Source organism: Acinonyx jubatus, chromosome B4 (assembly GCF_027475565.1).
Source record: "Acinonyx jubatus isolate Ajub_Pintada_27869175 chromosome B4, VMU_Ajub_asm_v1.0, whole genome shotgun sequence".
Classification (NCBI taxonomy): domain Eukaryota; kingdom Metazoa; phylum Chordata; class Mammalia; order Carnivora; family Felidae; genus Acinonyx; species Acinonyx jubatus.
The window spans coordinates 77,620,412-77,648,116 of record NC_069387.1 but is presented as its reverse complement, the minus strand read 5'-3'; the positions used below and the strand labels follow the sequence as shown (position 1 = coordinate 77,648,116).

The window sequence follows — 27,705 nt, the reverse complement described above, 5'->3', positions numbered from 1 at the left end:
GCGGGTAGGGCAGCCACAGGATGGTTCACATTGCTAGGACTGACTTCCTCATAGCATGTCCCTTGAGTGTCCATTATGCCGAGTCCCTGCTTATTCTTGCTTTGAGTTACATTATCAAAGGCACAGTATCCTAGTATCAGGGGCCATCCGGCTCTAGGAGCAGGCGGGTGGCGGGGAGGAAGAAATTGCCCTCCCACCATATAAAGAAGGAACTTTAGAAATTTCTAAAAATCCGAGCTGTCCAATGCTGCTCACCAGCAGTGGAGGAGCTTCAGGGAGCTTCAGTGGTGGTGGCTGGATGCCCCCTACCAGGCGTCCTGGACCTGGTGGGAGGCTCACGGAATACCAGAGGGCAGATACAGAATCTATCCTGGGGGGAGCCCCAGACTCCCGTGTCTGCTCCCAGTACCCCAAGGGAGTATTTTTCTTTTTCTTCTTATTTTTTTATTTTTTATTAAAAAAAATTTTTTTTAACGTTTATTTATTTTTGAGACAGAGAGAGGCAGAGCATGAACGGGGGAGGGGCTGAGAGAGGGAGACACAGAATTGGAAGCAGGCTCCAGGCTCCGAGCCGTCAGCCCAGAGCCGTCAGCCCAGAGCCCGACGCGGGGCTCGAACTCACGGACCGTGAGATCATGACCTGAGCCGAAGTCGGACGCTTAACTGAATGAGCCACCCAGGCGCCCCTCTTCTTATTTTTTTAATATGAAATTTATTGTCAAATTGGTTTCCATACAACACCCAGTGCTCATCCCAACAGGTGCCCTCCTCAATGCCCATCACCCACTTTCCCCGGGAGTATTTTTCTAAATGCATATTTTACTTCAGAGCCCAGGTGCCTCTGATCTCTAAGCTGATACACTCAGTGTGTGACCCAAGTGGATGGGCCTGGGCTGCGTGCCTGTGGAAGGAGCAGGGACACAGGCTGGGCTTGGAAATGCGCCACCTGCCCAGATCCTGGATGGAGATGCCTGGTTGGAGTGGGGTGGCGCCTCATGGATGATTGCTGGGTTGGGTAAGAGGAGGGACTTGGACACCCTGTTTTTCGGTTTCATTTCCAAATCCTGGAGCGTCTTTCAGCCAACGATGACAATAACACCTCTATTAACCTCGTAGTTTTTCCTACTGCCACCAAGCGCCTTCCTTCTCCAATTATTGTAGGTAGATTCTCCCTCGAGAAGCTTCACTCTCTTCTGTCCAGTGTCTCCTGGGCACTCAGATGCTCCATCTGAACCCCGACTCTCCTTTCCCACCACCCCCCCCCCCCATCTCCTTCTCTGGGAAGCCTTCCTTGAATGACCCACAGTGACTGCTCAGGGCCATCGCTCCCACCCCCAGTCCCGGGGTCCAGGTCTCGGGCTGCTTCCTTGTCTTTGGAACGGGCCCAGCTCTCCTGCTGGTCTGGGAGCTCCGAGGGCAGGGTCTGGGCCTCCTTCTCCCTTGGGCTCCGCACGTGTTGGGCCCCTGTTCTCCAGCCGTGTCGGAATAGGTCAGCTGGAGACAGTGACAGATACAGTCAGGCCAAGAACATCTTGCTCCCCAAGGCCCAGCCCAGGCATGGGAGGGGATAAAAGTCTCGTGCTGGGGCCTCAGGGCAGGAACTCACACACTTCGATTATTGTCCGTCTGTCTGCCTGCAGCTGTGTGACCTTCTGTCTCTACCATGTCTCACCCCTCCTGCCGGGCCCAGAGGGGCTTCAGTGTTCGCTCGGCCTGCTCTCCTCGCTCTGGGGGCTGTGGCAGAGGCAGCTTCAGTAGCAGGAGCTTCGGTTCTTTTGGGGGGCGCAGGGGGGGCTTTCGTGGGAGGGCCTGGGCATCAGGGGGAAGGCTAGGGGTGTGGCTTGGGGACGGCCGCTGTGGGCCTGGGTTTTCCCTGTGCCCTCCGGGGGGCATCCGGGAAGTGACCATCGACCACAGTCTGCTGACCCCCTTGAAGATTGAGATTGACTCCCAGTTCCAGGCGGTGCGGACTCAGGAGACCCAAGAGATCAGGACCCTCAACAACCAGTTTGCTTCCTTCATTGACAAGGTGAGGGTCAACTCGGCTAAGCCCCTCTCTCTGGGCCTCCCTTGGAGGAACTGTCCTCGGTGGGTTTCGGAATGGAGAAGTTTCCTTGGCTACCACTTTTCTAATCACTTCTGCAGTGAGGAAGTCCTTCCAGTGGTTTAACTGCAGTCCTGATTAGGCTGAGGCCCTGCTGTTCTATGGTTGGGGCACAGGGACAGAGAACAGTTGTTCAGCAGTGGGAAGCCCCTCCCCTGTTAGCCATCCTGATCATTTTGATGTGCTCAGAGCCTCATGCGAGGGCGTGAGGCTGCCCCTGCCCAGGCTGGATTTGGGAGGTAGGGGAAAGGTGGTCTAAGTGGTGGTGGGGGGTTCCTGGGGCTTGACTTTCCAGAGCCTGTGGCCAGGGAGTCCTACCGGAGCCTCAGGGACCCTCTGTTTGTGCTGCAGGTGCGGTTCCTGGAGCAGCAGAACAAGGTCCTGGAGACTAAGTGGCACCTGCTACAGCAGCAGGGGGTAAGCGACAGTCCCCAGGGCCTGGAGTCTTTCTTCGAGGCCTATGTGGCCCAGCTCAAGAGGTGGCTGGAGCAGCTCCAGAGAGAACGAGGGGCCCTGGATGCCGAGCTGAAGTTTTGCCAGGACCAGGAGGAGGAGTATAAGGCCAAGTAGGCAAACCCCAGTGCCCCCGGGGGCCCGGGTGGGGTCCAGGAGGATTTGGATCGGGGCTGTTGGTTGGAGGGTCTCCCACATGCTGAGCTCCCAGAGACACATGGGTGGCCTCCCTTCTGCATCCCAAGCCCTCTGATTCTCAGGGTGCCCTGCTGTCACAGGTAAGGAGGCCCCACAGTGCCTGATGCCCAGGTCTAGAGAGCCTCAGTTCCAATAGATCCAGCTACAAGGGCCATGTGTCCGGTCAGGGCTGGGAGGGGCCTGTTTAAACAATGCCGCAGTGGGTTTTTCCTCGATAAATCCTGTTGAGCAAGCTGTGGGCTAAAATGACTCAGATGTTCTCTGGTCTCGGTAGTGGAAGGGAATCCATTTAGGGGGACCATCCCCAGGCTTGTGGCATGATTCACAGCTGGGCTGTGTTTCTGGGCTCCCCACCTAGGTCACCTGGTGGTGTGGAGAGAGCCCTGGACTAACCAGAGGCTTGGGTTTGGCGACTGTGAGCAAAGGGTAGCTGTGTGGCCTTTTACCTTTGCCGGCCTCAGTTCCTTACCTGTAGGTTGGGAACATGTCACCTGCTCTTCTCATCTCCCAGAGCCATTGGGAGGATGGCTTGTGAGGCGGGGTGGGTCCTGCAAAGAGCCCAGGATTGGGACCGGGAGAGCTGGTCTTAGATCTGCTCTCGCCACCTAATTATCTACGACTTGGGCAAAGTCACGTGATCTCCCTGACACAATCCAAAATGTCCCCTTCACATGATGATTGTGAGTAGTGAGGAGAGGTGTGGGAATGTGCCTTATAGACGTGAAGGAAAGTGGCCTCATGTGGTTGGGTGGACACGGGCTGAAAGAGTGGAGAGGGTCATAGCCAGATTGTGACAATGACCTCCTGATAGGGAAGGTAGGGGAGCTGGCTGGTTATGTGTCCTGCTTGGAAGCATCTAAAGGCAAGAGGGGCCTTTTCTGGGAGGTTGTGCTTGGAGGAGGGGCATGGGTTCTGATCTCACCACCTCAGGCATCGTCCTTCTGTACGTATTTGACAGGTATGAGCAGGAGGCCTACAGGCACGCCACACTTGAGAATGACTTTGTGGTCCTAAAAAAGGTGAGGGGGGGGTGTGTCCAGCTGCTTCCTGCGGATCCTGAGCATCCACCACGCACCTTTAAAGCCCAATTCAGGGCTGGGGGGGCAGGGGGTGGGAATCCTAATGCAGCACATGTTCTCATGCAGCCTGTAGGGGGCCCCAGGGAAATGAGACATCTATGCAGACAGAGGGACCCCAGGACAAGATCGGATGGAAGGACTGCATGATGAGCTCTGGGTGTCACTGTGGGAGAGGGTGGGGAGGGAGTGGAAGAAGCAGAACTGGTTGAGAGTAATCCGGGAAGGCTTCCTGAAGGCAGTGTGGGTCAGTGTCAGGCAAAAGGGAGAACAGGGTGGGGCGGGGTTGGAGGAGGAAGGAGTGGGTCTTCGGGGAGAGCTGTGGATGAGTATTGGGCAGTGCGCGACCAGAATTCCTGAGCCAGAGTGGGACCCACAAGCAGGAAGTGGGAGTACATGGCTTCTGTCTTCCTGTCCCCAGGATGCGGATGGGGTTTTCCTGAGCAAGATGGAGCTAGAAGGCACACTGGAGTCTCTGCAAGGGTACTTCTGCTTCTTGAGGCATCTGTATGAAGAAGTGAGGATCCACCAATGCGGGGTGGTGGTCTGCTGAGGGCAGGTGGGAGTGAGGGGAGGGGATGGGGCCGGCAGGCTCCCTGGCCACAGTGGGAGTGGCCAGGAGGCGAAGCCTGGTTAGGGTGACTTGGATCCAGTCATGCAGACATTTGACAAGCAAATACTGAGAATGTACTGTGTGGATTGCTAGGTCCTGGAGATGCACTAGTCAATAACCAGACACAAATCACAACTCCTGCTTTCTGTTGGGAGACAGGCAATAAACAACAGACCTACTAAAGAAGTAAATTGTAGAGTATGTTAGAACGTGATCCGTGCTATGGCCAACAGGAAAAATCAGAGCAGGGAAAGGGGGCTTAAGAAGGTGGGGAGGGGGTAAGGCAGGTGGCAATTTCAGATAGGGTGGTCAGAGTGGCCTTAATTAATTTTTTTTTTTTTTACGTTTACTTTTTTTGATAGGCCAAGAGAGACAGAGCACAGGTGGGGGAGGGGCAGGGAGAGAGGGAGACACAGAATCCGAAACAGGCTCCAGGCTCTGAGCTGTCAGCACAGAGCCCGATGCGGGGCTCAAACTCACAAACCACGAGATCGTGACCTGAGCCGAAGTTGGACGCTTACCCGACTGAGCCACCCAGGCACTCTGAGGGCCTTATTTGGAAGACAAAGTTTGAGAGAAGATTAGAAGGCTGGTGGGGAAGTTAACCAGGCAGGTGGAACCGGGGAATTGCAGGTGGAGCGCAGGGCCCCCAGTGGAGCACTGGTATCTTTGTGGAAATGAAGAGGCTGTGGGGGTTGGAGCAGAAGGAGCGAGAGGGAGGCAGGTGTGATAAGAAGTCAGGGCAGTGATGGGGACCAGGCGATTTCGAGCTTGCAGGACATTTACCTTTAATGTGCACGCTGCAAGAGTCATCAGACATCACCTCCTACAACCCTCCTTTTCAGGAGAGGAGACAACAGAGGGCATGCTCAGCACCACCCAGGGGAATGAGGGCTGCCCCCTGACGGAGTGTGGGCAGAAGTCAGGCATCCTGACAACCTGCCCGGGACTCCAAGGGGGAAAGGGAGCAGGGGCAGGTGGACACTGAGTCAGTCTTCCCTGCAGGAGCTGAACCAGCTCCAGACCCAGGCCAGCGACACGTCCGTGGTGCTGTCCATGGACAACAACCGCTGCTTGGACTTCAGTGACATCATCGCTGAGGTCCGCGCCCGGTACGAGGAGATTGCCCGGAACAGCAAAGCCGAGGCCGAGATGCTGTACCAGACCAAGGTGCCAGGGCCAGGGGGCAGCACCGGGCTGGAAAGGGCTGTGTCTCCATGCCCATGCCCCCGGGTGGTCGTCCCCCTCGGTCCCCTTGGGGCAGTTCTGATAACCTCCTTGGGGCTCCAGGGCTGGGTGGGCATGGCCACTTCCCCTCTCCAGGAGGGGGGCAGTGAGGGAAACCAGGGGACACCAGCCCAGACTGGCGTGGGCTCATCCCACCGTGTCCTGCCTTCAGCGTTTCACCTGCATTCCGAGTGAGGATGCGAGGAGGTGAAGAATTGGGGACACGATGTTTCTCATGGTCTTGGGGTCAAAGGTGAAGGTCCTCTCAACTAATGGTGTCACCTCTGTCCCCCTCAGTACCAGGAGCTTCAGGCGTCCGCCCAGCTTCACGGGGATAGCATGAAGGAAACCAAAGTCCAGATTTCTCAGTTGCAGCAGGCGAGTCAGAGGCTGCAAAGTCAGATTGAGAACCTCAAGAAGCAGGTAAGGCTCCCAGAGCTCCCCAGGCCCTCCCGGTACTCTCTTGGTGCCAGGGTCACTGCTAGGTTTGTGTCCAGGTTTGAGTACTGGCTGAAGCTTTGGATAATTTGGGTGGAGAGAACCTCAAGCCCCATTTCGGAGGAATTTGACCTCCTTCTGAATTCAAGCCTGTGTGTGTTTTGCACTGAACAACTCCAGGGGGCGCTGCTCGCGCTGCCTTTCATGGCCAGGTGTACATTTGGCTTTTGGCTCCTTGGGGGAGAGTGTTAATCCATCTGTTTTCTAGTCTCTTCGTTTGAGTCTTACTCCTCAAGCCCAGCGGAGACTCTAAGGCTAGGTGCTGACTTTCTGGGTCCCGCGTTGGGGAGTGTGAGAGCCAGGAACTCAGGGGGCAGGTGAGATGGGAAGTGGAATGGGGGTGCAGGGGGGGGCGAGCCCTCCGTAAGCAGATGCTTTAGATGCTATGTGTGGGTTGGAGGTGATGCTGTAGGTGCCTGGTGTGGGCTGGCAGGGGGAGAGGGAGAGGGCAGCAAGGAGAGAGACATGGTTTCCTGCTAGTCCCCGAGACCTCACTTCTAGACGTGAAGGATTACAGACTCTTCAGCTCTCAGTATCTTTGCACCCACTTTCCCCAAACCCGAAGAATCGGTTTTGGGATCGGCAGAGGGTTGAGAGCCGAGACGGCAGATCAGGCGGGCTCCTCACGCACTTCAGCTTGGCAAGCAGGGCGCGTGTGACCCGTCCACTCCCCGGTGGGGACCCCTTGGGAAAGCCCTTGGAGCTCAGGCCATTCGAAGCCCAGACGCAGTCTCCACCCATCCTCACCTGCTCTCCTGTGGGATGTGATTCGGGACCCGAGATGAAGGTGACCAGGTCCTATTGTTCAATTTGCTGCCAGTGTTTTGTCCATAGATTTGAATTCCTTGCTTGCGAATGCCTCGGCGATGTCTGTTAAAATGCAGATCCCCGGGCCTCTGTCAGACTGAGGGAATCAGTATCTAAGGGCAGAGCCCAGATACTTTCTAAGCTCAGTTCGTTCACCAGGGTGACTGAGGGTGCGGAGCCTCAGCCCAGCAGCCAGTACTTAGGAGTGCTACTCTGTCCCCACATCTGGGACCCACAGCTTCTGCCACACAGCAAGGTGCCTGTCCTGCGAGAATCCCTCTTGGGAATTCTTCCCACCCGGCCCCATTTTCCTGCACACACATGGTGGACTGGATATCCTTGTGCCAGACCTAGGGCAGAGCCCCGCGGTCTAGGACCAGACATCAGCTGTCCGGGGTTAGGGTCCCAGTTCTGCCCCTCACCGCTTTTCTGAACCTCAGTTTCTTCATTTGTAGGATAGAGATGATATTTCCCAACAACAAGGTGCTTGTGAATAGAATACAAAAGAAAAGAAAAGAAAAGAATAGAAAAACATAGAAAAACATAGAAAAACATAGAATAGAATAGAATAGAATAGAATAGAATAGAATAGAATGGAATGAGACTACACTGGGACTAGAATAATGAGAGCCTTTAGGGAATGCCTTCTTTCCTGACCCAAACAGGAAGGTAAACCCACTGGATGGCAGATTAGATAGAGAAGTTGTTCCCCTTCTGGGAGTTTTCTATCAGATCAGAGAGGTAAGCACAGAGAGTGTATTTCTCAACCCCCAAACCGAGGCACATGGTTTGATATATAGTAAAACCTTGGCTTGCAAGTAACTTGTTCTGCGAGCGTTCCGCAAGGCGAGCAAACATTTCTAATATATTTTAACCTGACAAACGAGCGATGTCTGGCAATACGAGTAGTATGTGACACTGAACGTCACATATTCACAACGGAGCCAATGGTTCTTGAAATTCGCTTTGATATAGGAGTGCTTTGGATTACAAGCATGGTTCCGGAATGAATTACACTCCCATACCAAGGTTTTACTGTACTTTGATAACAGGACAAAGTGTTTGAAATGGGGCTGTTCTCAAACCATCAAGAATGGTGGTCACCCTCAAGATGAGACTTGTAGATCCTGCTCCATACAGGACAGGAAGGGCATTAAGTGCCTGGGTAGAGCTAAAGTGCCTCGGGTAAGGAGCTAAGGGGCAGGGGTGGGAAGAAATAGGGGAAGATCATCAGAGGAGGTGAGACAGGAAGCAGATGAGTTTGCTGTGGCTGCCGTAACAAAGTACCACCAACTTGGAGGCTTGAAAACACCAGACCGTGTATTCTCTCAGTTCTGGAGACTAGAGGCATGCCATCGGGTGTTAGCAGGTGTGCTCCCTCTGAAGGAGCTGGGCGGGGGAATCCTTCCTCGCCCTTTCCTAGCCTTTGGCGGCCCTGGGACTCCTGGGCATTCCTTGTCTTACGGTTGCATCACTCCAGTCCCTGCTTCCGTTGTCACATGGCGTCATCTCTCTGTGCTTGTCTCTGTGTTCTCTTGTCTTTTTCTAGGGACACAACTCATTGGATTTAGGGCTCATCTTGCATGCAGGATGCTATCATCTTGTGGTCCTTAATGCATTACGTTTGCAAAGACCCTCTTTCCAAATAAGACCACAGTCTGAAGTTCTGGGTGGACATGACATTTTTGGGGATGCTAGTCGACCCACTCGGGGAGTTAAGGAAGCAGAAGAGGCAATGCGTTCCCTTCGGATGAGAGCAATGGGGAAGTGGGGGTGACCATGGATACTTTGGGCTCATGAGATTGTGGTCTACCCTGGGCTTTAAGCTCCATCCACAGCAGGTGACTTGGGAGGCTGTATTGGGCTTGTAGCCACTTTCTCCCTCATTTCTACACCCATCCCAGAATGCCGACCTGCAGGCCACCATCACTGATGCTGAGCAGCGTGGGGACCTGGCCCTGAAGGACGCCCAGGCCAAGCTGGAGGAGCTGGAGGCTGCTCTGAGAGCGGCCAAGCAGGACCTGGCCCGGATGCTGCGGGAGTACCAGGAGCTCATGGGCATGAAGCTGGCCCTTGATGTGGAGATCGCCACCTACCGCAGGCTGCTGGAGGCCGAGGAGTGCAGGTGGGGGGCCTGGGAACTCAGCTGAGGGGGCAAAGGGCGATGGACTGCCACTTCAGTGCTCTCCTTGCTGAGGGGGATTCTGAGATTTCCTGGCACTCCGAGCCACTAAGGGCAACCCATTCTGCTGGGGGGCGGGGAGGCAGAGATTTAAAATCGGGACTGTGGGTTTTATCTGCTGATTGGGTATGTGAGCTGCTCCAAGAAGCTAAAAAGCATAGGGAATGCATTCTTTGCAGCCCTTCTTAGCATTTCCTTCTCTTGTCCTTTCTCCATCAGGATGTCTGGGGAATGCACCAGCCAGGTCACTGTCTGTGAGTATCAGGGGACTTGGGGAGAGGGGTCCCGGTGGGGAGCTGAGGACCCTGCAGTGACTCTGGCGCATTTCTTGGCAGCTGTAGGGGGAGGCAGCACCATTGTGTCTGGAGGAGCTGGTGGTGACCTGGGGGGCGCTTGTGGACTCAGAGGCCGGAAAGGCAGCTTCAGGTCTGGCTGCTCCAGCATCGTGACCGGAGGCTCCAGCGTCACCCTGGGCTCTGGGCAGGGCCCGGTTTGGGGCCCCTGCTCTGTGTCCGGCTCCGGCTTCAGCTCTGGCTCCAGCTCTGGCGGCCACACCATCCTGAAGAAGACGGTGGAGTCAAGTCTGAAGACGTCCGTCACATACTGAGTGACTTGGCAGCCGCTTGCTCCTCTTGCCTTCCAGAACCTTCTCAGTCCAGTTCCCGCCTCCACCGCCCTTCCTGGCCAGCTCTGTGTCCCTTGCCCACAGCCTGAGCCAGCTCACAGGGGACTCTGCACAAGTCAATAAAATCATGCCTGTGCGCTGTTCCGAGTGTTTGCCCAGTCTCCCTTGCCCTGCCTACTGACCCACATCTCCTTTGCCTGCTGTCCACCCCAGGCCAAGTCCACAGCACCCTGTCCTCTAGCCAGCCAGCCTCGTCCTCTCCTCCCCGCAGCCCTCAGGAGGAGCTGGGAAACCCCTGATGGGCTTGGCCAGCCAAATATTGTACTTTGTGGGGAGGGGAGAGGCCTGAGGCCCACTGACCAGAGCCTGCGGGCTGGAATCACGGGCCAACCTGCCTACTCCTCTTCCCCTGTCTCTGGACCATTTCTCTAGCTCTTCTGTGACATGAAACAGCACCCACTTCTCCCTGAGGGGGCATCTTCCCTTCTCTCTCTCCCCTCTCCCACTCTTTCCCTTTCACGAATTCTACTGAGTGCAAACCATACTTGAGGCACTGTGCCAGGACTGGGCTATGCTGGCAAGCTGGATCAATCCCAGCCTGCCCTCCTAATGGGTTCAGTCTCTCTTTCTCTCTCTTTGAGTAAATTCTATGTCCAATGTGGGGCTCAAACTCATGACCCCAAGATCAAGAGTCACATGCTCCATAGACGGAGCCAGCCAGGTGCCCCCGGGGTTCAGCATCTTCCCCGTCCCCTTCAGTTTCTGGGTTCTCCAACATAACCCCTCCCACCCATGAGAGCCAGATCGTCCTTCCAGAGGCCTTGGTTACCAGGGCCAGAGGCCAGCCTCCTGTAGCTAATTCAGACAGCCTCCGTTGGGGGATGGGGGTTTCTGGTGAAGTTCCCTCTGTGTCCTGCCCCTTTGTACAGTCTCCTCCAGGGACACGCTGGCTCCAGCTCCATCCGAGGTAGCAAGCTGGGTCCTGTTGCCTCAGCCCCACCTCATCTCTGAGCTTTAACCTGGCCCTTCTCCTGGACAGCAGTGCCCCCAGGAGATTAACAATTCAGCAGTGATGCTAAGCACTAGCTTTAAACAGGTGATCCCAGGGCATTTAGAGGGGAGGCTGAAGGGCAGAGATGAAGGTGCCCTGTGGCAGTGTGCAGTCTCTCTGCCACTCCCTCTGGCAATTCAGCTCGGCCCCCAGGCTTGCACCTCACCCAGTAAAACAGAAGCAGGCCTGCTGCCCAGCCCACACTCTCCGCAGAAGTCAACCTGGGAAATATCGATCACTGTTTGGGAATATCCAACGGGCATCCCACACCTCATCCCAATCAGCTCATCGGGGGGCTCCTTCTAGCCCTCTGCTCTGCTCCCTGGGATGTCCTTCATTCCCTCCATCTCTGCTGATGTTTCAGTATCTCTTCTAGCTTGTTCCCTGGTAAATTGGCTGTACTCCTGACTGAACACAGCCCCTCATCCCTGTTCTTCCTTCTTCCCATGGCTGCACCGGATTTTTCTCCTCCTGGAAACCTTCTCTAATTCCCTTGGTCTGAATGCGCCAGACCCTTTCTGTCCCCGGCCCAGCCTGGCTGTACCCGTAGCTATCCTTGGCTCTGTCTCTGTCTGGTTCTTGCCTGGGACCCAGGTTTTCCCATTAGCCTGGGACCCATGGGCAAGTTCTTCTCTTGCACCCAGGATGGGAACCAGCTGCTCGGCTTGTGCAGGGGGGCTCTGGTGGGCACTTGGGACTGAAACTCAGCCCATCCCCTTACCTCTTGACTCTCATCCCACCACTGGGCCTGTCTGAACATGAGACTGGAAAAGTCTTCTTCCCTCTTCAGTGGGAAGCTCTGCAGGAGGCCAGGAGTGTGGGCATCAGGGCCAGATGCTAAGAGGGTGGGGAGGGTCACCTTCTCCACCCGGGCCCCTACCCCAGCAGCCCGTTGGCTCCTACACGGCTCCTCTTGTCTCCTCCCTCCCCATGTGGCTAACACCAAACTCCATGGTCTTGGCCACAGGAAGTCAGGCCGTTCCCCAACCCCCGTCCCAGTTTTAAGGGGAGGTCAGCCCTTTTCTCAGACCTGTGGATCTCTCCACCAAAAATGTCTGAGAAGGAAGCTTTTGAGCCTTCTTTAAGGGAGACAGGGGTTGGGGGTACACAGCTCAGGAGCCAGGATTCCTGGGCTTGCGTCCCAGCTCTGCCACTTACTAGTGGTGTGACTTTGACCAAGCTGTGGAACCTCTCCAGTTTCCTCATCCGTGGAAAGAGATTAATAACAGCGCTTGCCTCACAGGGCTGGCGGAGGGGCGTGCCATTTGGCGTCCCAGCAGGAAACGAAATTCACCCAAAAGTCGGCTAAATGGACTTTAATGAAAGGAGTACCTATGGAGGTGTGGGCGTGGCTAAGGACACAGAAAGGATGGAGGGGCCCAGAGGCTGGGAGCAGTGGGAAGCCACTGCCATCCCCAGAGATAGCGAGGCTAGTGGTTTGTCCAGGACTGAGCCTTTTTCCAAGACGTGGGGCTTTCAGTGCTAAATAAGGACAATCCTGGAAGAACCAGGGTGAGGAGGCCACCCGGTGTAGAGCCAAAAGACAGGAGGAAGGAGTGACAGATGAGACAGGAGCAGGGACTCTTGGGGGGATCACTTGGAAGAAGCCATAATCATGGAAGAGGCTGGGGAGAAATACCAGTCCTCCCTTCCTCTCTCCCAGATCTCCTACTGACCCCGCCTCCCGCCCCCCATCCCCTCTGCCTTGGCCAACCCACCTGGAAGCCGGAGAGCAAGGGAGCAACCTACAAGGGTCTAGAAGCGTAGATGACTGATCTGGGGCAGGAAGGAGGTGGACGGAGCCTACCCATCATGGACGTGAGATGTGTTACTGCACTGATGTGTCTGCCACGTAGAAAGTGCTCAGTAAATGCTGATTATAAGAACCATTGCTGTTAGTTTAGAAAGTCCTATCCTTGTATGAGGGCTCCCAAGGGCAGCAAGTGTTTTCTTTACCCCGTATCTTTCTTTTTTTTTTTTCTTTTTAAAGTTTGTTTATTTATTTTGAGGGGCACCTGGGTAGCTCCGTCGGTTAAGTGTCCGACTTCGTTTCAGGTCATGATCTCGCGGTCCGTGGGTTCCAGTCCCGCATTGGGCCCTGTGCTGACAGCTCAGAGCCTGGAGCCTGCTTCGGATTCTGTGTCTCCTTCCTTGTCTGCCCCTCCCCGGCTCACGCTGTCTCTCTCTCTCTCTCTCTCTCAGAAATAAACATTAAAAAATTTTTTTAAAAAAGTTTATTTATTTTGAGGGGGGAGGGGCTGAGGGAAGGAGAGAGAGAATCTGAAGCAGGTTCCCCACTATCAGCCCAGAGCCCAGCTCCACGAACCATGAGATCATGACCTGAGCCAAAATCAAGAGTCAGACACTTAATGGACTGAGCCACGCAGGTCCCTGGCACCCGTATGTTTCCTACCGCTCTGTCCCCAGCCTGGCCTATGTTGGGTGCTCAGCTGACACCATCAGCCATCTTACCTTGTCCCTCCTGCGGCAGCCTGCCATCCCCTCTGCTCTTGTGTCCTGCCACAGCGGGGGGGAGGGGGGACCCCAGGCAGGTGACAGTCTGCAGACACAGAAGCCCTTGGTTGGAGCGGCAGCAGAGGGGAGGAAGCGATTCCTAAGCCACAGAAAGAAGGTCTAAGCTTGGGTGTTCAGTATGAAAGCAGAGAGGACAGTCAAGGCCCCAAGAAGAAGGTCCCAACGGTGGCTGGGTTGGGACCCGTGAGCCCCCCATCCCCCCCACTGCCTAGGAGGGAGCATGTCTCCAAGCAGTAACTCAGAGAACAAGCCCTGGGCGGCCTGTGCCGCTGTCTGTCACCAGCTTTCAGCGCAAAGCCTGGCTTAGCGTGCCAGGTCGATGACATGAGGCTCATGAGGCTGTCGTTCCTGGGGAGCGGTGGAATGTTTGTTTGTAGCCGAAGCTACTCCCACCTCCCCGGCTGCCCTGACTCAGATGGCTGACATCACTCCCTTCCCCACCTTCCCCAGAAGCCCCACTCCCCGCATCCCCTCCCACCTCCCCCCTCCCACACCCCTGCAGGGAGAGATAAAGGAGGCTGAGAAAGTGATCACAGCCTCGGGGACTGCAGGCAAAGGTCAGTGGGAAGTAATGGCTCAGTCCTGGGATGGCTGGCCAAGGCTTTTTGAAAGGATTTCCCCTGCGGGCTCTGCTTATAGGCAGAGGCAAAGGAGGCCCAGAGAGGTTGAGAGAGCAGCCCCAGGACACACAGCTCAGTGGGGATTCCGTCCCAGCCTGGCTTGCCCCAGTGCCTTGTATCCGAGCTCCCAGCAGGGAGGAAGAGCCTCTCTTGGGCAGTAAGGGTCTAGTTCTCTGAGTGCCCTTCACCCCATCCCTCCTGGGTGTTAGGTTTGACCTAACTTGCAGCCTCTCACAGTGGTCCTGGGAAAGAGTCCCACAGCCTCCCCTGGGCCTGGAGTGGGCCCACTCTCCGCCTGACTTCCTTGTGTTGTGGAGCAGAACATGTCCTTTCCTTTGGGATCCTGGGGACACAAGTGGCCACAGCCCCAGCTCCCTGCCCAGCCACTGTGGGAGAAGCAGGGCAAGCACAGTGTCTGCTCCTTCCCTCAGGCGAGTTTCTCTCACCTCTCTGGGCCCATTTTCCAGTTTTCCAGCTAAAAGCCCAAGGGGGGAGGAGGGACATCTCTGAAGTCACCTCCTCAACGTTGTCTCGGTCCTAACGGCTGACACCTCCAAGTCTTCCTTTGGGGCTGTGCCTGGGACTGTGTGAAGTGATTGAAAAGCCTCCGGCCCTTGGGATTCAAGCATCAGGATCCTTGGGGGCTGGGAAGATGAGAATGTTGGGACGCCCCGTGGGCCTCTTGTGGTCTTTGTTGGACACGTACTTCTCAGATCTGTACTTATGTCCAGTCCGAATGGGGCCTCCAGCCCCCTCCAAAGTGGCTGGGCCCTTCTGGGGATGCTCAGCTGCAGGGCAGAGGGTTGGGGGTCTCAGGTGATGGTCAAAGCCCTCCATCTCTCTTCGGTCCCTAGAAGAATGTGCTTTTCCCCACTCATCTCCCTGGTCTCAGGGACCCCACCCAGCAGACCATCTGCCCGTGTATGACTGAAGAGCAGACTGCTCCCGCCCCCGCTCTGTCACCTGTGCCCCCCACCCTGGACCTGCCAGGAGGCAGTGAGGCCGTGGGTTGGGACGCCGGGACTGGAGCAGGCCTGGGCACCCTCTCCCCAGCCCATTGCTCAATGTTCCTTCCCTTACCGCCTGTGCAGCCATGGGCCCTGGGGCCTTGGCTTACGACAGGGGCCTGGGCCAAATCCCACAGAACAGAGCCCCATTGATGGCGGCCATCAGGGCTGAGTAGGAGGAGACCAAGCCAGCCACTGGGTGGTGGGGGTGGCCGTGGGAGACTGTATCATCCTGTTCCAAGTCAGGAGAGCCCCGGGGGGAGAAGGTGGCATCCTGCCCCACACAGTCTCGGCTCAGCCCCAGCTCTGGAGCACAGGTGATAACTGGGCAGCCCCTCCCTCCCACTGGGGGAGAGGGGACTCCCCTGGCCCCCGGGGCCCCTCCCTCTCTTCCTGGGGCAATGGGGCAGGAGTGTCTGTGGAGCCCAGGAGCCAGCCCAACCGGGAAAAGATAAAAAGCCCTTCAGTGTCACAGAAGCTCACTGCGTTCCCTCACAGCTCTCTCAGCCTGTGCTCCGGCCCCTCTGACAGCCATGAGGTCCTCTATGTCTCGGCAGACATACTCCACTAAAGGAGGCTTTAGCTCTAACTCTGCAGGTGGAGGAGGCGGGTCCCGGGCCCACACCAGCTTCAGCTCGGTGACGGTGTCCCGGAGCAGTGGCAGTGCTGGGGGAACCCGCTGTGGCCCCAGCAAGGGGGGCTTTGGCAGCCGAAGCCTCTATAACTTGGGGGGCAGCAAGAGCATCTCGGTCAGTGTGGCTGGAGGGGCCTCCTCAGGGAGGGCCCTGGGGGGCTTCGGCTTTGGCGGTGGGGCCTATGGGGGCCTGGGCGCCGGCAGGCAGACATTCGGGCCTGCCTGTCCTCCCGGAGGCATCCAGGAGGTCACTGTCAACCAGAGCCTGCTGACCCCTCTCAACGTGGAGATAGATCCGGAGATCCAGCGGGTTCGTACCCAGGAGCGGGAGCAGATCAAGACCCTCAACAACAAGTTCGCCTCCTTCATCGACAAGGTGAGCCTGGGTGGAAGGAGGCCGGGAGGGGCCCTTGGAGTAGAAGCAGGGTCCCTAAGAGAGGGTGGGCTGGGCAGAGGCTGATGTAGCCCATGTGCAGTGTGGTGGGGTTGATGGACTGACTTTTAGAGCTCTCCCGCCTGCGCCTGGGATGCCCAGACGTGGATGGCTGGAGACAGTCTTCTGGATCTTACTGTCATTGCTCAGGTGAATCTCAATTCTGCTCAGGAGGTCTGCAGCCAAGCCCACCTTGACTGTGGTGCAGCCTTTTCTCTGGCCATCATGAACACGGTCACACAGCAGCCTATCCCACAGTGAAGGAGCAGACTGTCCTCACTGCTCCTCTTAACAGGGTGGTCCTTATGGCCTCTTGTCATTTCGCCGCTGGGAAAACTGGCTCAAAGGTCACACATGTTATCCAAGGAGCCCCATCTGTTTCCTGTTCTCTCAGTTTTGGAGAAGGCCTAAGGACAAAGATGTGATTGGGCGCGACAGAGGGGGTTGTCCTGGGAGAAGTCACCTTTCTCTTCTATTCCTACTTGCTCTTCTGGCCAAGAAGCTCAAGTGGGGATGGACGGTGAAGAGGGTGGTCACCAGAGCTAGGGGTATAGAGTTTGGTCTGTTCCAGATCGGGGGCGTCCTGACTCTTTCCCTGGGCTCCAGGCTGACCGCGTGGCTCTTGTACTGCCCTCCGGCATTTTCAGGTCCATTTCACTGTATCGTCTACTTCTACTCCAACCCCCCAGGTAGAGGGACCATGATGGGGAAAATCATGGCGGATGACCACACCTTGGTTCAGTGATGCGTGGGTTCCCAGAGAACATTCATGTCCTTTTCGGATGTGAAACCTACAGTGTCCCATGAGGAATCAGAATAGGTGATATTGTGTCTATTTTAAAGAAGAGAAAACAGAAGTCTAGAGGGGTCAAGAGATTTTCCCAGGCTCACACGGATACTTGGAGGCAGAGGTGGGCCTGAAACTCAGGTTCATGGGCCCTATGGTCCTTGGCATTAAGAGGCCCTGTCACCGCTCACGGCAGGTGCACCTGATGCATGGTTCCCAGGCCATGGGATTTAGGGCCTGGGGTGCTGTGGAGGTGGGACCTGGAGAAACCAGATGGTGGAAGGTGAAGCAAGCTATTCCGCCCACCTCCTCACCTTCTCCCCTAGTGACTTTTGGTCCTCCTGTGGGACTGTCCCAGAGGTCAGACAAGCAAAAACCTCTCCCAGGCTCTCAGCATCACAGTCTAGGACGTTGCCTGTGTGGCTGTCCCTGCCGGCCGGGCAGAGAAGCCCCCCAGAGCCCACCCCTGAGCTCCCTTCTAAGTCTTTAGAGATAGGACTGGGCATCTAGAGTTAAAATTAAAAAAAAAAATGTCAAATTTACAGAAAAGTTACAAGCACAGTAAAACATATTTCTAACTATTTTTTCACCCAGATGCACCCATTTTTAAAATTTAATTTAATTCTATTTCCAATACAGTTAACCTACAGTGTTATATTAGCTTCAGGTGAACAGTATAGTGATTCAACAGCTCTATACATCACCCTGTGCTCATCATGACAAGTGCCCTCCTCAGACCCTGTCCCCTACTTCACCCACCTCCTCTCTGGTAACCATCGGCTTGTTCTCTCGAGTTAAGAGTCTGTTTCTTGGTTTCTCTCTCTCTCTCTCTCTCTCTCTCTCTCTCTCTATTTTCTTTTCTTTTTTGTTCTTTTTCTTAAATTCCACACATGAGTGAAATCATATGGTCTTGTCTTTCTCTGACAGACTTATTTTGCTTTAGATTCACCAATGTTTACATTTTGTCACATTTGCTTTCTCTGTATATGTGTGCGTGTCCACACGTCCATACATACATGTTTGTATATATGCATACATACATTCACATATACTATATACGCATTTGCATTAAAAAATTTTTTTTAATGTTTATTTTTGAGAGAGAAAGAGACAGAGTGCAAGTGGGGGAGGGGCAGAGAGAAAGGAAGACACAGAATCTGAAACAGGCTCCAGGCTCTGAGCTTGTAAGCACAGAGCCTGATGCGGGGCTTGAACTCACGGACCGCGAGATCACGACCTGAGCCGAAGTCGGACACTTAACTGCCTGAGCCACCCAGGTGCCCCCATCATCTGCATTTTTAATAGATGATTTTGATGCAGAATGAGGGTTCACAAACATTGATCTAGTCCAGTGTAATCAGCGTAAGTAGGAAAGGGAGATGCAGAGAGAAGTGACTTGACCATCACCAACCACCAAATGACTGAGCTGGGGCTTTGATGGTTTATTAACTCTTTAGAGTCTTGTCATTGGATTGGACTGTCTTTTTCCAGCAAAGAATGTTTTCTCAGGAACTCCTCCCCTTGGCAATGTGTAGTCTGCCCTGGCCCTGTGATGTCCTGGTCGGGGATGGGTGGTGGTGATGGGCCCAGTCCTGGGTCCCTCCTGGGGCCAGAGGAATGGTACCAGCCCACCACCTTTCTTGCTCTGGCTCAGGTGCGGTTTCTGGAGCAGCAGAATAAGGTTCTGGAGACCAAGTGGGCACTGCTGCAGGAGCAGGGCCAGAACACGGGTGTCACCAGGAACAACCTGGAGCCCCTCTTTGAGAGCTACTTGGGCAACCTGCGGAGGCAGCTGGACAGCCTCCAGAGCGATCGGGGGAGGCTGGACTCAGAGCTGAGAAATGTGCAGGATCTCCTTGAGGACTTCAAGAGCAAGTAAGGAGGACTGGACAGGCTGGGAGCTTGTGGGGGTGGGGAGGGGACAGCGTGGGAAATCACCCCATCCCAGGCTCCTGGGACCCACCCGGGGCAGTGCCCAGACAGAGCTACTCCCCTTGGGTGTCCAGGCTCTGGACCCATTGCGTCCTGGAGAATTGTCCCACTTGTGTGTTGTTCCTCATTGTAAAAACTCTAAGGTAGGGAGGACAGTGCAATGAACATTTATGTCCTCATTACTCAGCTTTAATAATTCTTAACTCGTAGCCCATCTTGTTTTATTTCTACATCTACTTGATTTTTCCCTTACCTTATTGTCTTGAAGCAAATCCCAGCCATCGTGTGATTCCATTCACAAATATTTGCTGGCTATATTCATAGAGCCTATCTGCATAACTTGACTTAATAAAACATAAACACAATGCCATAATCACACCTAAAACTTTAAAATTAAAAAAAAATTTAATGTTTGTTTTATTTTTGAGAGAGAGACAGGGACAGAGTGCCAGCAGGGGAGGGGCAGAGAGAGAGAGAGAGAGAGAGAGAGAGAGAGAATCCAAAGCAGGCTCCAGGCTCTGAGCTGTCAGCACAGAGCCCGACGTGGGGCTCGAAATCATGAACCGCGGGATCGTGACCTGAGCTGAAGTTGGACGCTTAGCCGACTGAGCCACCTAGACACCTCACACACCTAAAACTTTCAAAAGAGTAATTCTTCAATATCATCGACTGTCCGTTCATTATGAATTTCCAATTGTCCATACATGTCCTAAGTTTTAAAAATACAGTTTGTTTGAATCAAGACCCAAATAAAGTTCACATATTATGATCAGTTGATATGTATATTTGTCATTTTAGGGCCCAATCTTTCATAACTTTTCCAATAACTCGATACTGGCAATTTCTAACCCTTCAAGTCTCAGCAAAAGCAGTTGGAGAGAAGTTAGTTGTTTTAAAAGATGTCCCGTCTGTTGAAAGTGAAAGCAAAGATGAGCCACTGTGGACACATCTTTGCCTGTTCTTATAAAAGCCTCCTCAGGGCTCTGATCCAAAGAGATAGTTGCTCTTGGTCGCCATGTTACTGCACAAATTGTGTCCATTTCCTCAAAGGGGGGCGGGGCAGGAATATTTAAAGACTGTACCCCAAGTTTCTTCACTGGTGGGCTGTATTACAGAACTCCTTCTCAAAGGTGTTCTTAGATAACGTGGGACCCAACGGGGCTTAAAGCTGAGTGGGTTAAATGTCCCAAAAGGCAGAACCTGGCTGAGCCTGGCCTGAGTCTTCCTGTGTAACAGGTATGAGGATGAAATCAACAAGCGCACTGCAGCAGAGAACGAGTTTGTGGTGCTCAAGAAGGTGAGCAGGGTGGCAGGGAGTGGGGGAGGTGGTTTTTGGGCTTGCCAGGGTGCTGGGCTGACTCAGAGGGAGGTGAGAGTCCTGGGGGCTGAGGCATCTGCCCTGCTGTCTCTCTTGCTCCCAGGATGTGGATGCTGCGTACATGAGCCGGATGGATCTACACGGCAAAGTAGGCACCTTGACCGAGGAGCTCGACTTCCTAAACCACCTCTATGAACTGGTGAGATGGCAATGGACAGAGACAATTACATTTACATATGGCATTGGGGATTCCCCCGCAGGTCTGATCTGAATTCACCAGTGCAATTTAATTGAGGGAATATAGAACCTGGGCCTTTAATTAATACAGGCTTCCATGTATCAGGTGCTGAGGATGGGTCAGACACTGGGCTAAGCTTTATATGATCCTCTCAACAAAGCCACAATATAGATACCATTATTGTTTCCATTTTATAGTCAGGGACACTGAGGCTCAGAGTAGCTTCCTCATGGTTACATAGCTAGTTAGATGCAGTGCTGGAAATAAAGCCTGGTTCTTGGACTTCTGCAAAGTCTGACTCTTATTCCTGTGTTAGACCATTTTCCTTCTAGACCATTTGTAATGGAGCAAGGGTTGGAGGAGCAGAGATGGACAGAGAGGGGATGGAGATTCCAGGTTGGCTCGGGAGTTGAGGTATGGGTAGTGGGTAGATTGTAGAATCCAGGCCGGGTCCCAGGAAACAAGGGGCTTTGAAGACCAGGCTAAGAGGGCTGAAGTTAACCCGAGTTGATCCTAGCATCTCAGACTCAGACTTGGAAGGGACCTCGTGGCCCCCCTTCCCCTCCATGCTGGAGCCCTTCCTCAAACATCGCTGATAGGAGTCATGTAGTCTCGACTTGAATGCTTTTAGTGTCAGGGAACTCACTATTTTTTAGGGCAGGCATTTTCATTGTTGATCAAATTAGAAAGGTGACTTCAATCTTCTTCCCGTCACTTCTGTTCTTGATTGGGCCTGCTTCTGCCCTCCAGGCTGCACACATCCGTGTGGCATGTGTCTTTCATATGGCAGCACTTTAGAGGTCAGGATGCTTAGGTGACTGCCATCTGTGGCATCTGAGGAAGCTGAGGAAATAGGGTTCTGATCTCAGACTTTGGAAAACAGAGGGGGTAGGGAGGGCGGTTACAGACTTGCATTCCTGCAGCCTAATGTCGCACTAGTTTATGTGTCATCTTTAGAAGTCACTTCACGATATTTGATCCTTCATAAAAACCCTGGAGTTTTTCACATGAGTGCTTTCAAGTGAGGTATGTATCTGTTTGCTTCCAGCTTCCAAAGATAGGAAGTTGGCAGTTGAATTTTTGTAACCAAAGAGTTAATGAGTCCCATTTCTCCTGTGAAATGTCATTGTGGTTTCATCCCATTGTCTGGGCAACTAGACACTATTGGGCACTTTGAAACTTGATTTCCCCCATCCATATGTTGGAGATACCCAGTTGGGTAATTGGATATATTTATTGATGATGCCCCAGCTTTGGGTTCTCTGTGGACCTGGTCAACTTTCAGTTCAGTGGGGTGATAACATTTCAGTGTAAGTGACTGGTAAGCACATTAAAGCAGACGGGGCCAAGAACGGAGTCCTAGTGCAAGACCTAGGCCTTCAGTGGTGCCTTTCTCCCAGGCTGACCTCACTCCACCAATCAATAATTTATGGTTCAAGTGGCTCAGCTACTGTAAAATCTAGGTGACCACATCATTATCTGGCCCACATCTTTCTGTCTTGTGTTCAAGAAGTTGTTGGTCAAGCAATATCTGTGACGGTCCCTTAGCATTTTAGTAAGACAACCATAGTAGAAAGTGAAATCCATTTGGCTTGGCCTTTCCTTAGGGAAGTCTTGCTGGCTCCTTGCCTCTTACTTACATTTTGTATTTCTAGAGGTTCATAGGAAGTTGACATCAAGTTTAAGTTGAAAAAGTCTAAATATCATCCCCTCAAAGATGAGGACATTTGCCGTGTCTGGGGTTCTGGAACCTGTCCTACTCTCCATATTTCTCGTGGATCTCTGGGAGTGTTCATCCCCTTGGCAATGCCATGGCCTTCTAGGATATGCTCCTTTGGCCTGGACCCCTGAGATCCCCAACAAGGCCAAGGCCTCTCATACTCTCTGTGTCTGTCTTGGTTTTCCATTTCTTCTCCATCATGCTGCTCTTTCTAGGTTGATGATTGTTCTCTTTGATGGGAAAGAGCCAAATGACGTAGCAGTTGAGTTATTGGTGTTTTGGGTTAGTCCAATGCTGCCTCTCTGTTCTTTTCACCTAGAGCTTACCTACAGCCCTTGTCTACTGGCCTCAGCATTTCCCCTGGCTCATCCATGGCTGTGTTTTTCTCCTTCCAACATCTCCATCTGCCCTGTCAGAATGGAACTTGTTGGGGAGTGTTCTGTGCCATCACGATGATTTCCTAGGTGCCTCCCCACTTTTGTCCTTGCTGGACCACTGATGGTCATTCATTGCTTGCGGATTCCTCATTCTCCTCTCTTTGATTCTTTTCGCTTTTGGGCCAGGTCAACGGTGCCCACCCCCTCTTCTCTGAATGGACAACAGTTGGCTTTCTTACGGTCTAAGACCCATGTCTGCATGCTCAGTGTTTCTTTCCTTTGCGGTCCCTTATTCATTTAACACATATTACTGAGTAGCTTCCACATGGCACCAGAAGGACAAAGTCCCTGCTTTGGGGGCCCTGTATCTCCAGTTACCATGTGGTGAGGCTGTGCTGGGACAGAGACAAGGTATACGGAGCAGGCTGAGCCTGATTCTTCCTGGGAGAGCTGTGGGAGCTTCAGAAGAGGTGGGATTTGAGACGAATTTTGAGGGAAGGGCAGGAATTCTAAAGGAAGAGCAGGAAGGGCCTGCTAGCCAGGGTCCAGCCTGCACAGTGACACGGAGGCAGCATAGAGCACCTTGTGTTTGGGGAGCAGCATGGATGTTCACCCCTTCCTCTTCACCCATCCCACATTTTTTTTTAATTTTAGAGAGAGAGATAGAGTGAGTGGGGGAGAGGGGAAGAGGGGGAGAGAGAGAGACAGAGAGAATCTCAAGCAGGCTCCACACTCAGTGCAGAGCCTGATGTGGGGCTTGACCTCATGACCCTGGGGTCATGACCTGAGCCAAAATCAAGAGTCAGATGCTCAACCTACTAAACCACCCTGGCGCCTCTGGATGAGATATTTGTTTGGCGCTGGGGTTTGGGCAGTTTGTTGGCAGCCCAGGGCAGGAAGGACCATGGGAGAGACGGAGGCAGAGCTCAGCTGGGAGCCAATGCACATGGCGCAGCGATAGAGCTGAACCCAAAGCCAGAACACAGAAACTAAGCTGCTGTTCATGACATCTTTAAATGCCTGTTTATATGTCAAAGTTGATGGTCCTAGAAACCCAGGAAGGGTCCAAGAATATCACCATGGTCTATAAATGTCAGTATATTCTAGAGGAAACGATTTGGGATTTGTCGCTCAACTGACTGGTTCCAGTTGGGCTCCAGGACAGGACTGGATGACCTTGGATGTGTCACTTCTCTTCTCCAAGACTCTTTCCTCACCAACTTCCGTCAGGACCACCGTGAATGATGGTGCAGGTTGTTAACTGGCTGAGTGGAGAGTGGGGTTCGAATCAGGCCCACGGTCAGCTCCCTGGGCCCCACCAGCTGCTTCCACTCAGAGGGGAGACTTTTCCCAACTTGACAAAAGCACCCTGTGCGCCAGTCATGGCCTTGCCTGCCTCCCAGGGCTTTCTGATGACGAAAGGGACTGGTGGACGTGCTGGCCGAATGCCTGGCACCAGGGTTGAGGGCAGTAAGTATGCATTCTTTCCCCTTCTTTAATCTCTTGGAAACTTGTAAATGCACAAAAAGAAATGGTATTTACCAAAATGAGAGCGCCATTTCACAGCCGGGGAGAATGATGCGTTTCCTTCTAGGCTGGAGCCTGGGGCAGGGCACAGGCCTCCTGATGCCACCTGGGGACCCCATCCTTCACCCTTCAGCTGTCTCCTGGGGGCCTGGAGCAGGGGCACCACTGACAGCTCTCTCTTTTTCCGCAGGAGCTGAGCCAAGTGCAGACCCACGTGTCTGACACCAATGTCATCCTTTCCATGGACAACAATCGCAGACTTGACCTGGATAGCATCATTGCCGAGGTCAAGGCCCAGTATGAGCTGATTGCCCAGAGGAGCAGGGCTGAGGCTGAGGCTTGGTACCAGACCAAGGTGAGGAGAATGGCCGGTCAGGTGTATGGGCTGGGACTGGACACAGAACATCCCCCATCGTGAGAGGCCTGGGGCCAGACACACCCAGCCTCCACAGGGCCCCTAGTCACCCAGGAGGGCTGGGAACTGACAGCTCACAACAGCCACCTTTTTGGTCTCTAGTATGAAGAGCTGCAGGTGACAGCCGGGAAGCATGGGGACAACCTGCGGGACACTAAGAACGAGATTGCTGAGCTCACCCGCACTGTCCAGAGGCTGCAGGGTGAGGTGGATGCAGTTAAGAAGCAGGTGAGCCTTTGGCTGGGAGCCTGGGGGTCAGGCCTGGGTTGGCGGAGGTGGGGACCTTCTCACTGTCATGCTGAGGGGGTCAGAGCTGCTCTTCTCCTGATGGATGGGACACACTCAAACGCTGGATCAATGTACTCCTTTTACAGGACAGGAAACTGAGGCCTGGGGAAGGTCACATGGCATATTAGTGGTAGAGCAGTTGGGACAACGTCCTCCAAGGAGGTTGGTCCCATGTCCAGGGGGTCAGAGCAGGAGGCTGAGGGTTCAAGTGTTCAGGTCCTAGATGCTGATTCCATTTAGGGCGTGGCTAAAAAAGCAAGGACTTTTCCCCGAATCAGGGTGAAGCACCTGGTGAACGGTGAGGTTACATTATTTATTTTATCTCTTTTGAGGCACTGGGTTGAGTTGCAGCAGGAAAGGCTAAGGTTAGACTTCAGTAAGGACTTCCCCAGTGGTGTACAAGACCCTGCTTGTGTAATAGTATCTCTTGTCTCAGAGGAATATTTCTGCTTTCCTTCCAGCTCGGTTAGTCAGGGTGGGTGGGGTGGGTGGGGGATGGTGATGTCTGGTTTGAGGGCAGAGAGGTGGATGTGATGACCCTGGAGGGTGTCCCCAACCCCTCTCATCCCCTGGGCAGTGCCAGCAACTGCAGACTGCCATCGCAGAAGCAGAACAGCGTGGGGATCTGGCGCTGAAGGATGCTCAGAAGAAGCTTGGGGACCTGGACACGGCCCTGCACCAGGCCAAGGAGGACCTAGCCCGGCTGCTGCGTGACTACCAGGCCCTCATGAATGTCAAGCTGGCCCTGGATGTGGAGATCGCCACCTACCGCAAGTTGCTGGAGAGCGAGGAGAGCAGGTGGGGGCCCCTCCTGCTTCAGAGGGCTTCCCAGCCCTGCCCTGGGGGAGAGCTTGACCGCCTCTGCCATGCGTTTCCTCAGTTGGCACAGCCATTGGTAATCCTTAGGGTGTCTGGAATCCCTGTAAGAGTGAGCCTTCTCCTTCCAACACCAGGTGCCACCACCTTTGGAGCTTCGAGAAAAAATGAATCATCTCTGTCCTTGGGAAGGCACGAGATGTAAAGAAATTCCCCTCAGCCAGAAACTGGGTGTCTTTTGGCATGGGCTGTTTGCTGTCCGTGGTGTGCGTGCAGAGGGAAGTGCGGACGGCGCAGGACGGGGCCACTTGGCTCGCCCTGGCTCTGCTTTCTCTGCAGCAGCGGCTGGAAGGGCCACGACGTGTTTCTTGTGTCTCCTGGTCTTGTCTTGCGGGCCCTGGCTCGAGAGATGACCCACTGAGTTGACCCATTGCAAAGGCAGAGAGTGGGAAGGAGGGAGTCGGGGAGACAGAGGGTTTTCGCTTGGACTCCGGGGACCCCTGACCCTTCTGGTCTTTCTGTTTCTGCAGGATGTCTGGAGAGTGCCCCAGTGCAGTCAGCATTTGTAAGTATTTTGCTGCCTTCCCCTGCCCCAGGCCCAGCCCCGTCCTCTGCTCAGTCCACTCAATCTATCCTTGGCCGGGAGCCCATGTTCCTCCGGCCTGAGCCCCTAGAGACCAGTTGGGGGGTTCCCAAAGAGTGAGCTTCCCGCCCCACCTTCTCCATCAGTGTTCCATGGCTCCACGGCCTGCGTTTGTTGCTGTCCCTCACTGGTTTCTCCAAGTCCCCGGCCCTCCTCCAGCACGGCTGCCCTACCTCACCCAGACCCTTTGTCTTGCAGCGGTGACTGGCAACTCCACCACTGTGTGCGGAAGCGGTGCCGCCGGCTTCGGGGGTGGCATGTCCCTGGGCGGGAGTGGGGGTGCCAGCAAGGGCGGGTTCAGCACCAGTGTGGGCTACAGCACCAAGGGAGGGCCCGTCTCTGGGGGTACCTCCATCCTGCGGAAGACCACCACGGTCAAGACGTCCAGCCGGAGGTATTAGCTGCCCAGCCTCGCAAGCGGGGCTCCTGCCGTTTTCTCCTTGCTCTACTCACCGCACCTCTGCTGCCCTCCCTGCCTACCTCCATAGGAGCGGGAACAGCCCCCGGACCACAGGTTCAGGGTTACTTGCATGCCAGACTCTTTGCACGTGATCTGCATTTTGGGAAGGCTCAAATCTGCCCAGGTTTTCTCCTTGCTTCTGCAATGTGATGGGAGGGGGGCGGGGGTTAAGGCTACCATCTTGAGTGATGTATTTGAGTGCTTTGGGAGTGATCTTTTGACAACCGAGAGGAGGCTAGATTTCCCTCAGTTCCTCTGCTTGTCTGCTGTGCACTCGGGACAGGCTGGGGGAGGAAGGAGGGAAGTTGGGAATGGTCCCCGAAGGCCTTTCAACCTCCCCGGGCTCCCACCAACCCCCAATCCCTTTCCAAATTTACCCACCCCACCTCCCCTGTCTGTGCCTGTGATGTATCTCAATAAATGGTAACTGCAGCTAGATGTCTGTGGCTCCGGTCTCTCTTGCCCCGGGGAGCTGAAATTGTCAACCACATGCTCATTATGCCCCATGCTAATTACCGTGTTAAAAGCACATCCACTGATAACCATCACCACTGTAGGCCTGGCTCTTACTCTCTCTCTTGTGGAATTCACAGGGGGAGACTTGAGGGAATATCTAAGTTGTTCAAGGCAGAACCCAGCCACCAAGCATCTGCCTATTACCAGCCCATCCCCTGATGCTGTTGAGCCCTCTGTTAAGGGGCTCAACTTGGCCTTCAGAACTGGGCCGACTTGGCTTCAAATCCCAGTTCTGCCACTTACTGTGTGACCTTGGGCAAGTCACTTAACCGCTGAGCCCCAGTTTCCTCCTTCATAAAAGCAAGATGTGATGAGGACATGTGTAAATCACCTGGCTAATGAGGGTCTTAACAGGAACCAGTTCTCTTCACTTGCTTTCCCTCTGGCTCCTGGTTTCCCAAGTAATTCATCATCGTGGCGTCAGATAGCTTCTCTCTCAGCCCTCATATCTGGTCATTAAGAAAAATCCACATTTTTCCAACAACAGCAGAATACACATTTTTCTCAAGCACACACAGAGCAATTTTCTAGGGTAGATCATATGTCAGGCCACAAAATAAGTCTTGGCAAATTCGGGAAGATTGAAATCATACCAAGTGTCTTCT

General features: G+C 54.0%; 2 protein-coding genes across 2 annotated transcripts; both read left to right on the top strand.

The window, feature by feature from the left end:
* Positions 1–711: 711 nt before the first annotated feature.
* Positions 712–9,916, top strand: KRT78 (keratin 78). The gene is made up of 9 exons (XM_015084608.3): positions 712–2,029; positions 2,456–2,670; positions 3,714–3,774; positions 4,253–4,348; positions 5,450–5,614; positions 5,969–6,094; positions 8,881–9,101; positions 9,378–9,412; positions 9,494–9,916. The coding sequence occupies exons 1-9, from the start codon at positions 1,664–1,666 to the stop codon at positions 9,763–9,765; spliced, it is 1,557 nt and encodes a 518-aa protein (XP_014940094.2). The 5' UTR covers positions 712–1,663; the 3' UTR covers positions 9,766–9,916.
* A 5,432-nt stretch (positions 9,917–15,348) lies between these two features.
* Positions 15,349–27,022, top strand: KRT79 (keratin 79). Its single transcript, XM_015084606.3, has 9 exons — positions 15,349–16,006; positions 18,505–18,725; positions 20,019–20,079; positions 20,204–20,299; positions 24,153–24,317; positions 24,480–24,605; positions 25,243–25,463; positions 26,012–26,046; positions 26,323–27,022. Exons 1-9 carry the CDS (start codon positions 15,530–15,532, stop codon positions 26,523–26,525), a joined length of 1,605 nt encoding a protein of 534 aa, XP_014940092.1. The 5' UTR covers positions 15,349–15,529; the 3' UTR covers positions 26,526–27,022.
* The last annotated feature ends 683 nt before the right edge of the window (positions 27,023–27,705 follow it).